Source organism: Piliocolobus tephrosceles, chromosome X, assembly GCF_002776525.5.
Source record: "Piliocolobus tephrosceles isolate RC106 chromosome X, ASM277652v3, whole genome shotgun sequence".
Classification (NCBI taxonomy): domain Eukaryota; kingdom Metazoa; phylum Chordata; class Mammalia; order Primates; family Cercopithecidae; genus Piliocolobus; species Piliocolobus tephrosceles.
The window spans coordinates 36473888-36489163 of record NC_045455.1 but is presented as its reverse complement, the minus strand read 5'-3'; the positions used below and the strand labels follow the sequence as shown (position 1 = coordinate 36489163).

Here is a 15276-nt window from a genome sequence, read left to right as displayed (position 1 = left end):
AAGAGGGGGGGGGTCCGGGGGGGGGGGGGGGGGGGGGGGGCGGTGGACTGGCACCGTCCCTCAACCCACCGGCAAAGAAAGATGGACTGAAAAAAAAAAAAAAAAAAAAAAAAAAAAAAAAAAGAAGCCACATGATTATTGTAGGTTTCCTGAACTAGGATGGCTTCAGTTTTTGGTTTTGTAAAGTACTGTGATTTCTCTTAAGTACATCCAACTTTAAATTAGAAAAGATACACATTTCAAATCAAAATGCAGTTTCTGTATTTTCAACATTTTCAAATGTCATACTACTAACCTTCATTACTAGACATAATCAAGAACTGAGACTAAATGTCATAAATTAGAGTAACATGGTTCAAAAGAAAGAATGCAAATCACATAATTTTTAATTTTCTAGCAGTCACATTAAAAACATAAAAAGAAACAAATACAATTAATTAAAATATTTTGCTTAATCTAATATATCCAAAATGTGACATTTCAACAATTGTGATGTTTTACTTTTTTCTTTGTACTACATTTTGAGATCTAGTGTACATTTCACACTTACAGCATATCTCAATTTGGACTAGAGACATTCCAAATGCTCAACAGTCATATGTAGCTATCAACAGTCAGATGTGCTAACTGCTATACTAAACAACACAGGACTAGAGGATCCTAAGCGAGTGAAGAAAGGTACATATCAACACTGAGAAAAAAGGTTCCATTTAATTATCTGTTGAACAAACTACTGTGCAGCAACACAGCTGATAACTATAGTACCAGTTAAAGTATAAAGTATACCCACCATTTGATGTATGCTCTTCATCTCCAATATTATCACTGACAAATATTTGTTTTACCATTACCAATTACAGCAAATCTTTTTATGACTATGTAGTGTAAGATTAAGTTCACTCCAAATTATAACATTTGCAATTTTGCCAAATCTAACTCTAATATTTTACCTTCTGTGTTTCAATGTGCTTTTCTAAAATTTCTTGTTTCCTTTTCCTTACATCCTGCTGAAGTTTCAATGCCTCCTAGAATCAGGGATCAAAAATATCATTAGAATATTACTAAGGATAAACAATACTATCCAAGAGAAGAGAAATGGTTGTAATCGCAGAAGCCTGTCAACAAAAATTATATGCAAGCCTTTTCTATGTAAAACTTAAAATACGTATGCAAGTTTCAAAGATTAATCACGGGAACCTTTCTTTCAAAGAAAAAATTTTTATTTACTGCTATACTATGGAAAATAAAGGTTCAGTGGCAGCCAACAAACACCCTTTTAGTCTTATTTTGTAATAAGCACTGAAAAAACACATATACAAAGAAAACCTTTCCCACATGCAAAAATTTTTTATACTATACCAGTTGTACTTACCTGTTTTTTTTTCTGTGCTTCATTATTATCAACTGCAGAGGTGGAAACAAGTAAGGTTTTTTGTGCAGCCTTCAAAGCAGCTGGATTATACACTGTTTTTGTTAGGCCAGTAGATGTAGACAACACCTACCAATACAAATTTAACTTTTAAAAATATGTATCAGCCATTCATGATATTCTGTTTTCTATAAAACTCAACTTTAAAGCACTACTGTCAAACTTCAGCTTCAAAACACACTGAACTAAATGTATTTTATACTTATAAAAATGAAATCATATTTGGTGATTTGAAAGGTATAAATAAGCTCTAACATTTAAAAAAATTAACACCAATACCTATAGAAAAAAAAGTAAAGAAAAACATAAAAATGTCGAAAACACTGCTATTACTATATCACTGAGAAAGTATTAGTTGTTGAATATATTTACTAATATTTTTAGTGACTAAAGCAAAAACCACACTCAAGAGCATGGCACAGGAGGAAACTGGTTGCTGTCCCTCAATTTAACAGGATCATCTGCAATTTCCAGTTCTGAAACATACCCTATTGCATTCATTCTCCATTCCTTTGGTACCAATGTTCCTTCAGCTTGAACTGACCTTATTCCCCAAAACCCAGCTTAGGATCAGCCTAACAAAATCAAGACCTCTACAAAGCCTGAATCATTTCTCTCTTCTACCCAGGTCTTCACATGAAATTTTATTCCTTTGGCTATTAGGTAAAAATGCTATTAGCTATTTTTAGTTAGTGTTAGCTATTTAGTAAAAAAACGACCTGATAATATATTAATTAATGTGTCTTTTCCCCCATCTACATTGTAAGGGCATTAACATAAAGACTATGCCTTTCTCTTCTGTGCATCTTCCAGTACCTAAGTCTTGTTACCAACTAATTATGAGACCACGGGTAAGATCAAGTACCATTTTGGGGCCTCAGTTTGCTCATCTATAAAATAAGGAAGATGAACACGATGGTGTCTAAAGTCCTTACTAACCCAAAAATTCATTCCAAGAAGGTAGAGATTTTGCTTGTTTTTTAACTTGGTTCAGTGCTACAAACAGTGCCCAGGGCACAGGGTAAGTACTCAAAAAACATTTCTGTACTAAACTAGACTGAAATGACTATAGGTCAGAGTGGAAAACTTTTCCTATGCAATGGTCAGCTCAAAAAAAAAAAAAAAAAAAAAAGGTTGGGTACCTTTTTTACCCTTCAAAAGTAAAAGAGTTTAAGTTCCATGGGGTGGTTGGTTACTGGTTCTTACAAAGAAGCCTAGGGATCCCTGCAGGGCGATCTATGAACGCTACAAAACTAAACATGAAAGCATGTGTGTGAACACTGCAAGTTTTCTGAGGATAAAACTGTTTCTAAAGTCTTAAAGGAGTTCACGACCTAAATAAGGTTAAAAGAACTACTCAAGTTTAAGAGTATAAATGAGAAAAGTGGTCCTATTTTTTAGCCACTGAAACATTAACATCTGGTTATAACAGGTAAGTAGCAATCTGAAGACTACTTTCTAATCTTTCATCATGAAATCTGATTAGGGAACATCACGAATCACTATTCTAAGTATTCAAAAAGGTGTTAGCCTCTAAACGAAATAAAAACCTAAAATACTATAATTGTACTAGTTTCATACAGTACAGGTGACATTTAAAAATAAAGGTTCTTAACAACACTTAATGTGTATTAAAATTTGATCAATTATTATACTTGTGAGACAGGGTCTCACTCTGTCACCCAGGCTGGAGCATAGCGGCACGGACCTTGGCTCAATGAATCTTCCACCTTATGGGCTCAAGTGATCCTTCCACCTTATGGGCTCAAGTGATCCTCAGCCTCCCAAGTAGCTAGGACCTCAGCCGCGCACCACCACACCCAGCTAATGTTTTGTATTTTTTGTAGAGACAGGGTTTCGCCATGTTGCCCAGGCTGGTCTCAAACTCCTGAGCTCAAGCAATCTTCCTGCCTTGGTCTCCCAAAGTGTTGGGATTATAGGTGTGAGCCACCACACATGACCAATTAAACAAAGATTTTGTTTGGGGTCAGACTTCAGTGACCCTTCTTTGTAATTCTAGAGAAAAATTTCTTCCATGCTACCTTACCACAGCACAAAATGCCAAACCATATGACTATACAAAGATAAGACAATAACTTTATTAGTATAGAAACACAGGATAAGCTGTTGAAAACAGAGTCTAATTAAGTTTCACAAACTGTTTTCTTCATGAGGATTCCATTAGTCGAAAAGTTGTGGCCAAAAAAAAAAAAAAATCCTAATTATTTAAGTGGGAAACAACGAATATCGTAACCCAATTTTCCAGTTTTTATGTTATATTATTTTATTTTATATTTTATAAGCCCAGAACAGACCCATATAATTGATTTAACCAAGTATCTCCAGTTTCAGTGAGAATACTTCTTTTCAAATCATTCTTAACATGTAGTATCAGGCTAAGGAGTGCTGGTTCAAAGTGAATAAACGTATCTGACAATGGTAAGACTCCTTTATTCCTAGAAGCATTCCCATTTCCTTTTTTATCTAAGAACATCCTTCTGTAAAACTAGAACATGCGTGAATGTGACTCACTGAGCCTACAATTCAGTGACTGCAAGACACACTATCATTATGTACCCCTTCTAAAGAAAAAAAGGCTGCCAATCATAACCTGTGTCTAACAATTATAAGACACAGCCCAATGTCAGAGGTGTTAAAATGTAAAAATGTGACTTATAAACAATGAACTGTATTGTTAACTATTTGAATCTATTTGGTTCTAGAGATCAGTTTGGATAGTAAGAAACACATGTGTTTTCAAAAGAAGAAAATCTATTAAAAATGAAGTAAGTGGAGGGAAGTAACAAGCCCGAAAGAAAAGAAGATACTTCAATTCCTCAGAACACACACACTGACTTCTCCAAACAACCACATCTCTATTTTCCAAATGCATTTCTATATGTGCTGTAATTTTTACATATTTACTTCTATACATCTTACTACACTTACTTAATCCCAACTGTGTGTGAATTATTTTGGATTTTCTATATCTACAACCATGTCATCTGCAAGTAACAGTTTTATTTCCAATCTTTATATGGTTTATTCTATTTTCTTTTCCTAGTGCACCCATGAGTCTCTCCAGTACAAAACTGAAAAAAAAAAATAAAAGTGATGCAAAGGGACATCTTTGTCTTTCCCAACTTCAAGGAAAAACAGTCAATATTTGACAATTGAATATTATGTTAGCTGTAGCAGTTTTTTTTTCTTTTTTTGCAGATTTCCTTCATCAAATTAAACAGTTTTTCTCTATTCCTCCTTTGCAGAGTGTTTAATGTAATTAAGGAACGGATTTTATCAAACGCTTTTTCTACTGAGGTAATCATCTAGGGTTTTTCCTCCCTCATCCTACTAATGTCAATTAAACTGATTTTTCCAATGGTAAATCAACCTTGAATTTCTGGAATAAATACTACCTGGCCATGACTGATTATATATTTCATATATCACTGGGCATTTGCTAATATTTTGTTTAGGATATTTGTGTCTATGTTCATGACAGATGTTGGTCTACAATTTTCCTTTTTTATAGTATATTGTCAGGTTTGGTATGCTGAACTCAGAAAGTAAGTTGAAAAGTATCACGTGCTGTGTTGTTAAAATGTATAGCACTAATACCTTTTATTTTCCCTAAAGAGAGGGAGGTTACAATCCATTAACACCTCCTTATTTTATTTCCTATGTAAAGTATTACCAGCCATAACTACAGGGAATTGTAAAGAAAGAGAAAAACAGCTGTTTTTCATAGATAAGAATGGAAGGGGAAAAAGTGTTTTGTAAAATTAAGTTAACCAAGTATCATTTTTAAATAACCAATGCCCAAGTAGAAATTACATACAAATATAGTTATGATGTTTAACAGCCACACTCACAATAAATAGCTCCAACAGGTTTTTAAAGCAGAAATACCTTGGTTTAATGCAATCAAAACACGGTATCTGAGGAACTATGTGTAAGAAGTATATTAATACAGTTACTGTATGGTCAGTCTTCATAGTAAGTGAATAGTCACCTGTTCAGTAAATCTGAATGTTCCTTTATGATATTCACTTAAAGCAGCACATAGATGTGCGTTCTGTACCAAGCCTGAGAATTCTGATGAGAAGAATGGGATTTTGGTTTAAAGTTAAATTTATACATACTTTTAGATATTAATAGTTTTTAAATTCCAAGAATACGAAGTATGTTTGAATGCACTGATCTATCTTAATTTTTGTATCTTTCAAAATTTTATTCTTTTAATTGACAAAAACTGCATAGAGATGTGATGTCCCTTAACTTATGATGGGGCTACATCCATTGAAGGCTGAAATCCCATTTAAGTTGAAGATACATTTTTAACTTGTAAGTAATAAATGCATCATCAAATGGTTAGTCAAATCACTGTAAGTTGATGACTGTATATTTATCATGTACAACATGCTGTTTGAAATATACACACTGTAAAATGGCTAAGTCAAGCTAATTAACATTTGCATTACCTCACCTTTTTTCCTGTGGTAAGAACACTTAAAATCTATTTTCTTGGCAATTTTCAAGAATGCACCCAACACATTGTTATTAACTATAATCACCATGTTGTACTATAGATCTCTTTAATTTATTTCTCCTATGTAACTGAAGTTTTATATCTTTTGACCAACATTTCCCAATCCCCTGCCCTCAGCCCCTGGTAACCACCATTCTACTCTCTGCTTCTATGAGTTCAAGTTTTTAAGATTCCACATATAAGTGGAATAGACAAAGGGATTAAAAGAAACAAAGACTAAAAATCTTGCAGAGATATATTTTAACAAACATCAAAATAAAAAAATATGTACAGATAGTAATGAATTTTTGCTACACAAATAGCCTAGTTACTACAAAGTTCAGCAAAGCTAATATATTCAAATAAATTAATTTCATATTTTCCTGTAAAAAAATAATCGAGGTAATCCCAACAGAGGCCAATGCATTAATTTAAAAAAATTAAAAAGTCAATAACAGTTAAGAAAAAAAAAAAAAAACTATCACAAATCCCTCCTTTTTTTTTTTTTTTTTTTTTGAGACGGAGTCTAGCTCTGTCGCCCAGGCTGGAGTGCAGTGGCACCATCTCGGCTCACTGCAACCTCTGCCTCCTGGGTTCAAGCGATTCTCCTGCCTCAGCCTCCCAAGTAGCTGGGATTACAGGCACCCGCCACCAGGCCCACCTGATTTTTTTATTTTTAGAAGAGACGGGATTTCGCTGTATTGGCCAGGCTAGTCTCAAACTCCTGACCTCGTGATCCGCCTACCTCGGCCTCCCAAAATGCTGGGTTTACAAGCGTGAGCCATGCGCCCAGCCAAATCTCTCTAAATCTTTAAAGTAGCAAAGTTATACAACAAATCCAAATTTCAAAAATCCAAGGAAACATAGTAAGAGTTGCTTAGCATCTACACAATGGCAGCTGCTAAACCAACAGGTGAAGTTTCTCTATGACATGCAATATTCTTTTAATTATACCAGATAATTTTCCTTTTAAAAGTTCCATGGTATAGATGTTAATATACCATCAAGCAAAGAGACCAAGATATATTTTTAAACTGCAAAAGACATGAGTAAAGAACAATAACATCCTGTATCATAAATTCGATATCTAAAGCTGATATGATAAAGAAGATTAAATATTCCATTGGTTATTCAGTTTACCTTCTTATAATTTAGAAGGGATTTAGCAAGATAATTTAAACAGTTTAAAAAACTAACCAGGACAGTATACACAGATGTAGCCCTTTATTCTTCATGAATTTCTTTAGTAAGCAGAGGCACTCAAACACAATTTATCAAACCTATTCACATAATAACTAAATACCTATTGCAGTATCTTTATATTTACCATCAGCAATTACGTTTTAACTTTAATCTCTTCTAGCCCCCTCATGAAAATGGGGTTTCAGAATAAAGAATAATTACTAAAGGTTTTACTGCGTGTGGTTGATAGGGAAGGTATAAAATGTTACATTTGCGCATTTATTTACTTCAATAATGACACAGGATACTGTGTAGATACAAGCTTTGGGTTTTCCCCTGCCTTCATTTTTTTTTAAATAAAGAATCTTTCAACTAATATTTGATGATGGGGAACATTCTTCTATTCTTTCTAAGACTTCTTTGAATCACTGCCCTGTAAGTGTTTTGGACCCAAACCCCCTAAGGATTAGGGGAACAGAAACAACAAAAATAAGCAAAAATAAAATGTTTCTCTGTAAAGACACTCACTGAAGACAAATAAAAGTTACATACTTACTGTTTTCCTTAATAGGCTGTTTACAGTATTTATCAAAGATATTTTTCCCTATAAATAGCTTGCTACCATAAATGAATTTTTCCCCATAAAAATTCAGTTAGTGGTTTATTCCATTAGCATAATATATATATTAGTCTATCCATTAGTAAAGTTATATTATCAACTACAAATGTGTACTCACAATACACTGCAAAAATTTTATAAAAGCTATGAGTACATACTTCAATTTTAAAAGTCCAAATCTTACATTACACAGACTCCAAATATAACTGAGTATTTCAGATGTCTCTAGAATTGCTCAGTAGTAAGTACACTAAGTATAGCTGAACTTAGTGTTAAGTTTTATTTTACTTTTAATTGACAGAATTGTACATATTTATGGGGTACAGTGTGATGTTTTGATACATACATACATTATGTAATAATCAAAAATCTATCACCTCAAACACTTCCGGTGTTTCTTTCTTCTGCAATACTTATTTTCAAGGAGGATAAACCTAATCAAAGTAAGTATTTGATACTGCTAAATTTAGTGGCACCGACTAAGCAGCACAGAAATTCCAAGGAGAAGGGGGGATAACAGAAAAATCTTGAGGTTTCATGGGAGATGTTAGAGAGACTTTCACTCTTTAAAGAATAACTAGAATTTAGTTAGGTGGGGGAAATGCACTCCAGAAAAATCACCCCCCCCCAAAAACATAATAATAATAAAAGTCAAGAAAGGCCAAAGGACAATGAGCAGAAAAGTACTCCCTTGGGTAGAAAGGAAAGACTAGAGCAGAAGTAATAGAACCAGAATTATTGAGTTATCGATGAGCTGTGAATCAAGGAAAGTAATTTAGCTGAGAAACTCAAAGTTTCTATAATGAATTAACACCAAAATAAGTCTGAGTGTAGGATGGTGACAGTAGAAACTAGAGGAGGGGAATTCCAGGATTCCAGTTAAGACACTGCACCCAGAGGCTAGGGAACTGAAGGTGGCAGAAAAAGAAGTGGTCTGCAAACACAAGTAAATGATTGTAAGGCTGTTATATCACACAGCTTAGAAAATGGTGGTATCACTTTCTGATCTAAGGGCTAAGTTAAATTATATGGGAAACAATGAATTCATTTTAGGCACATTATGCCCGAAGTAATGCTGAGATGCCCAAGAGGAAAGTCTGATACACAAACTCAGATTCAAATATCTAAAACTGCCGAAGTTTAACACTGTAAATAAAGAAAATAATATACTGAAGAATATAGTGAAGACAGCAGGGCAGCTATCTCACTGATGTACTGTTTATCTCTGAAATCGATTTCCAATCTTCAAACTGAAAAGAGCCATGGACCAGAAATAGGAGCCCCAAATTCTAGTTCTGGCTCAGTGACTTACAGCATACAGATGAAATCATAACACTGTTTGGGCCTTGATTTTAAGATAAGCATACAGAACTGAGAAAGATTATTTAATTCTCACATTCTGTGATTTCATATGCCTCAAATAAAATTAAAGACAAAGTATTTACTCATACCTAAACAGAAAAAAAAATAACATCTACACAGAACTCTAAGATATATCCATAAATGGTCCTGATTTAATAAATATTTACCCCCTTCATTTAAAAAAAAGAAATGACTAAATGTATTGTTATGCTACGTCAATTACTGTTTAGTAATAAGTAAAAAACTTACATTTACATCATCCTTTCCAGTTTACGAAAATATATATAAACAAATGATTTTATTTGATCCTCAGAAAACCCCATGAGCAAGACAAATATTACCATCACCATTTTACCGATGAGTAAAAAGATTCAGAAAAATTAAGAACACTGCCCAACATCATGCAGTTAGTAAGTGAAGAACCAGGGCTCAAACTCAGGTGAAATTCCTAATCATGGCCCTTTCTATTAGGCTGCCAGAGTTGTCAAATCAAAATGCACAGTATCTCTAAGGAAAACAAAGTAAATAAAAAGAATAAAACAAAGAAAAGGAATGGAGTACACGGAAATATAGTGGGAGGCAAGTATTAAAATGCTGATGCAAAAGTAAAAAAAGGAAAATATTTTTCTTTTTCAGCAAATGGAAAGCAAAAGGTAGGAAAAGATACAGATACTATTAAGAAGCAAGAGTTTAGAACTATGAAAAAAATTAAAAATTAAGATGCCACCTGAAAACATTTATGAAGCCAAGACAAACACATCATGCTATTCTTCTTACCTTTTCAGTTGCTGAAACAGATGGCTTTGATACAAAACCCAACCTGTCCTTCACAGATAACTTAGTTACATTCTAAAAAAATTAAAATGGACATATTCAGTGTTTCCCCAAACATATAAAAGTCTGTTGGGATCTTGAACATTCTGATTCTATTAATATATACAGAACCTAAGAGTATACCAATACTAACCACAAAAACTTGGTCCTTCTTAAAAGAAAGAGAAAGAAAATATGTGGGAAAACAAAAATAAACAGTATGCAATATTATTCAATCATGAAAAATGATGTAAACTAAGAGGTCTGAGCCATGTGGTTGCTAAAGTCCCTGCCACTGACACAGAATAAATTAGGAGAAAATCTCAAATTTTAAAAATTAAAATATATGCCCATTTATTGAGCTTAAAAATAGTGCCAACTTCCTCTAAAGTATGTTTATTTTATATCCAAATATACTGTATTTGGAGATAATTTGGGATGTTAGGACTGGGAATTTTTAAAATTAACTAATAATTTACCAATTTATTCTGCATGTCCTTGCAGAAATTCAATATCTTACTCTTCAGGAATTATCTAGGAAGAATACTTAGTAAGGTGGCATCCATTAGCTAAGTAGTATACTACATCCTAACTCTATTTTACACAGCAAATGCTGAAACATCGGGAGACAAAGGAAAGCTAAGTTTCAGAGACTGAGAGTGTAGAAACAAGAAACTGCCACTCAAGTGTCGAAGGAAGTGGGAAGGAAATGATATATGGAGAAAAGAATCCCAGAGTCAGGAATAAGTGATGCAAAGTTATGAGAGAGCGGTCTAAGTACTTAAAACAGTATAATATCAAGCATGCTTAACTTGATGGTTTAAGCCTTCCCTTCCCATAAGCTTTTAGTTCAGTCTACTACACAATTATCTCTGGAACAGAATTCTAATTAAGTAAAAAGATGATAGAAAAAATAAGATTTAATGTACTCAACTTCACTCTTCAGGCAGTTTTGCTGAAATATATCTCCTCCACAAAGTGGGAGAGAAATATTTCTCATAAATATTAACTGGAGAGAAGAATTTAAGATTCAAATACTACAGGAAAAGTAGAGACTGAGAAAATGTTATGGTAATGGTAAAAATAAAAAAAAAAAAACCTTATAGGTGGGGTTCAAATATGTAAAGACTATCATATTTCTACGTAAAATATATATAATTAACTATAATTCAAATCACCAAGAGAAACTAAATTACTGAGAACCTATTACAGGCACAATCGTAAGATTTTCGCTTTACCTGAGGAAGGTCTGAAGTGGCACTCTGGGCTTCTGCAGGTTCAATAGTATTTGAAGGTACTGGACCCAGCCGCTCTTTGACTGATTGCTTCACAACAGGCAAAATGGGCTGCTGGACTAAAGGCTGCATTACCTCAGAACAAGAAAAAAATGTTAAACAAGTTGATTCATTCAAGGGGATGGAAAGCGACCTGTTATTTTGTTACTAAATTGCCCATGCAGAGAAAGTTTTTAAAATACAGCTTATAGTCAAAACCTAACTGCCTTCTAATTTCATCCACACATATATAAAGATGTTATCTTTGCATAAAATAATTTATTTACTGGAAAAGATTAAAGTCCATCTTTCACTCTCTTCTGTTTTAACAATCAAAACCCAAACTGCTGTTAATAAACCTCTATAAACACTGACTGATTCACTGATGGGGTTGGGACAGAAAGGAGAGAGAAAAGGGAGAGGGGAAAGAAGAGAGAATTTCTAAGATGAAACTATAGTCTAAATTTCTGGAATATACATAGCTATCATTTACTGAGTACCTCCTATCTGCCAGGGACTATTCTATATGCCTCACACACACCATGCTATTCTCTCAACTAGCAATTAACATCACAGTTATATGAGACAACAGGTTAGAAAGGTTGAGTAACTTTTTCAAGTCTTTACAGGTAACGAAAGCTAAATGCAGAACCAAGGTGTGAACTCAGGCCTACTTGATTCCAATGCCTCTACTTGTAAACACTATGCTAAGAGCTTTCTAAGAAATGCACGTACTTTTACACAAATTTCTATCTTACCTTTGGAGAAGTAGTTTGTAACTGCTGGGTGCTTCCTTCTCTGTGCCAATAAACCTTAATAAAGCGATTGTTTAATACCGCCTCTGTACTTGATATTGCTTTCTTTGCTTCTTCGTATGTTGCAAATTGGATAAGGGCACCTTCAGGATCACCATTATAAGCAACCTAAGATTTAAAATATTAAGAACAGTGAATTTCCAAAGGAATCTGTTGCTTCATAGAGTAAAATTCCTCAAGAAGTGAAATACTGGTCCCTCCAAGTAAGATTCTATATTTATACTTCCTAGTATCTAGATCAGTAGACTAGTCTACTTTTGCTCCAGAAGAAATAGTAACCAAGGATTGTTCACAGTATAAAAAGAGTCCCTCTATATAATAGCAGAGAAAGCCAACTGCATAAATGTTATACATAGGCATTCAAAGTGTTTCTCTTTTTATTCCCAATTTTAACAGCGACTATGAGAAACAATCCTGATTGTCAATAAATCACATGGCAAAGATCCACAGAATCTGAAGAAGGCAGTAAACTACTTTGCAAGGGGTTAGCTCTAATAAAAAATTACAGAAAAATCCATCTGAACAACTGCCCAAATTTGTAATTCTCACATTTCCAAAAGCACAAGAAAATTTATGAACAAAAAAGAGACCATATAATAACAGCATCAATCACATTTGATACATGAGAAAACTGAGATTTCAAGGAATGTGATTCTATAGACACTTACAGCTAATAAGTAATAAATCCAAGACTTTTCACTTCAAACTTCCTACTCTTTCAATAATAGAGTTTTCCAAAGTGTGGTATATAAACCACTGTGGTGTGCAGCAATACAGAACAGAGATTAAGAGTGGCCTAGGCCAGGCATGGTGGCTCATGTCAGTAATCCCAGCACTCTGGGAGACCAAGGCAGGAGGACTGCTTGAGCCCAGGAGTTCAAGACCAGCCTGGACAACATATTGAGACCCCATTGGTACAAATAATAATTGAAAAAATATTAGCTGGGTGTGGTGGCACACAACTGTGGTCCCAGCTACTCGGGAGGCTGAGGCAGGAGAATCAAAAAGAGGTCGAGGCTACAATGAGCCATAACCATGCCACCTCACTCCAGCCTCAGTGACAAGAGTGAGACTCTTGTCTCAAAAAAACAAAAACCAAAAAACAAAAGAGTAGTTGGAATCAAATTGCCTGGCTCAAACTTTGGCTGCTCCTTTCACATGAACATGATCAGGTTACTTAACCTTTCTGGGCCTTGTTTTCTTTTTCTACAAATGAGAATAACCATACCCACTCTTCAGGGTTATTTTAAGAATTAAATAATTCACATCGAACAGAGAGTATACACAGTCAGAAGTATTCAATAACCATTAACTATAATTTTGGTAACATTTTAAAAATTATATATTTTTTAAGACTTTATAAACATCAATTTCATTACTATGTTTAATTAGCATGAAGCTAAAGAGTTTTGAAAACTGATTTTGAAAAACATGTTTTAAAAATAATAATGCAGGTAGTACACAGACATGGCAAAAGAACCAATCAACAGAAGATTTCAACCTCACTAGTAACTGAGTAAAAGCAAATAGAAACAACAGTGAGATGTGTTTTGTCCCTCAGCTTTAAAAAAAAATTTAAATATTAGTAGTTAATTGTGTGAAGAATATTTTGAAAACCTTTTTATGACTAGATATAGTGGTAGATCAAATAAAATTGCCATAAAAAGATGACTCAGAGATATTCAAGATCTAACTAACGACAGGGTAATGTGTATACTATGGGCTCATAAATACTTTCAATTTTGTGTGCAGATAAATAGAACTGTGTAACAAAAAATCTAAAATAACATGAAAAACTGTCAACAATAATGTAATTATAGATGGGCAGGGGAATGGAACAGACACAAAGAGCTGAAAGGGAACCACTTCCTTTAAATTCTATGTATATATTTCTGTCACCCTACCTGAATCAAACATGAATTTTTTCCCCTCTATTACTTTTACAGTACTTTTTAATGGCAAGAAAACAAAATTTTCCAAAATATTGTATCCTCTAATATTTGTTTTTATTAAATTATAAAACATAATTATTTTAATTGCAAAAAGAACACCATACAAAACGGGGGTAAAATTCAACATACTATTTCAACACTTTCAACATATCACATAATATAAACTCAATACTAGAAAAACACCCAAGTTATATACCCAAGCCAAAGTCTAATTATAGGTGCAGTCAAATACAAATTACTGTTACTGTTACTTACATTGAAGGATATTCAAAAGTGGTAAAGAAAAAGTAAATGTTTAAACTAATTACGGATTACAAGGTATCTGGGCCCCAAAAGTCTCTATTAAGTGTGTCCTGCCATACAGGTGACAAAAATAAACCTGACTAAAATTTCTGCTGAAATGATTTTGAGAAACTGAGGAACTGAAAACTATTTTAAGATTGTGATTAACTTTGCTGTGATTAACTTTGCTGTAGTTTTATGACCACCTTTATTAGGTAAAAAGTTTATAGTATGAGTAATTGAAACACTGAAAATTGCGTTTTTTCTAAAAGACAGAGTTCCATTTCATGTCCAATTTTCCCAATTGAGAGTAACAAATTTTCTATTTTTTTTTTTTTTTGGAGACGGAGTTTTGCTCTTGTCGCCCAGGCTGGAGTGCAGTGGCGTGATCTCGGCTCACTGAAACCTTAGCCTCCCAGATATAAGCAAATTCTCCTGCCTCAACCTCCCAAGTAGCTGGGATTACAGGTGCCTGCCACCACACCTGGCTAATTTTTGTATCTTTAGTAGAGACAGGGTTTCACCATGTTGGCCAGGCTCAGGTGATCTGCCCGCCTTGGTGTCCCAGAGTGCTGGGATTACAGGCGTGAGCCACCACGCCCAGCCTTATAGTATATATTTCTAAAGGTAGTTTTCTTATTACATCAAGTTCCCTAAACAATAAGAAGAGATAACAAAACCATTTCATAGCTCTTACCTGTAAGTTAACCAAGGTTCCAAATCGACTAAAATGTTCATTAAGTTTGCTGATATTATTTAATTCTGGAGGAACTTTTCTAAGTTCAAGTTTGGTATTTTCATTTCCAAATTGAACCTTCTTCTGAAAGCCTGGGCTGTTTGTTCTATTAAAATTTGGTCTGTAAACAAAATTCAAGTTAGCCAATACATTTATAAATCCTGACCCCGACCAAATACAAGGGAATAAAGTTTAACAAAATAGATATCCAATTAAGTTCAATTTTTCCCCAAATTGAAATTACTGGTTGATAAAGGAAATTTAAATTTTCTTCCAACAATGAA

At 33.8% G+C, this 15276-nt stretch overlaps 1 protein-coding gene across 9 annotated transcripts in view; it reads right to left on the bottom strand.

Annotated features, from left to right (window-relative positions):
• Positions 1–15276, bottom strand: part of RBM26 (RNA binding motif protein 26) — a 95905-nt gene that overhangs the window by 32883 nt on the left and 47746 nt on the right. For 6 of the 9 annotated variants that reach the window (XM_023185837.2, XM_023185844.2, XM_023185895.2 and 3 more), the window contains exons 11-15: positions 14954–15113; positions 11966–12130; positions 11172–11303; positions 1373–1498; positions 951–1025 (exon numbers count right to left, since the gene is read on the bottom strand). In XM_023185837.2, coding sequence (XP_023041605.1) covers positions 951–1025; positions 1373–1498; positions 11172–11303; positions 11966–12130; positions 14954–15113 — 658 coding nt within the window. The remainder of the gene's footprint in view (positions 1–950; positions 1026–1372; positions 1499–11171; positions 11304–11965; positions 12131–14953; positions 15114–15276) is intronic. The other 3 variants (XM_023185849.2, XM_023185872.2, XM_023185885.2) reach the window with 1 other exon arrangement.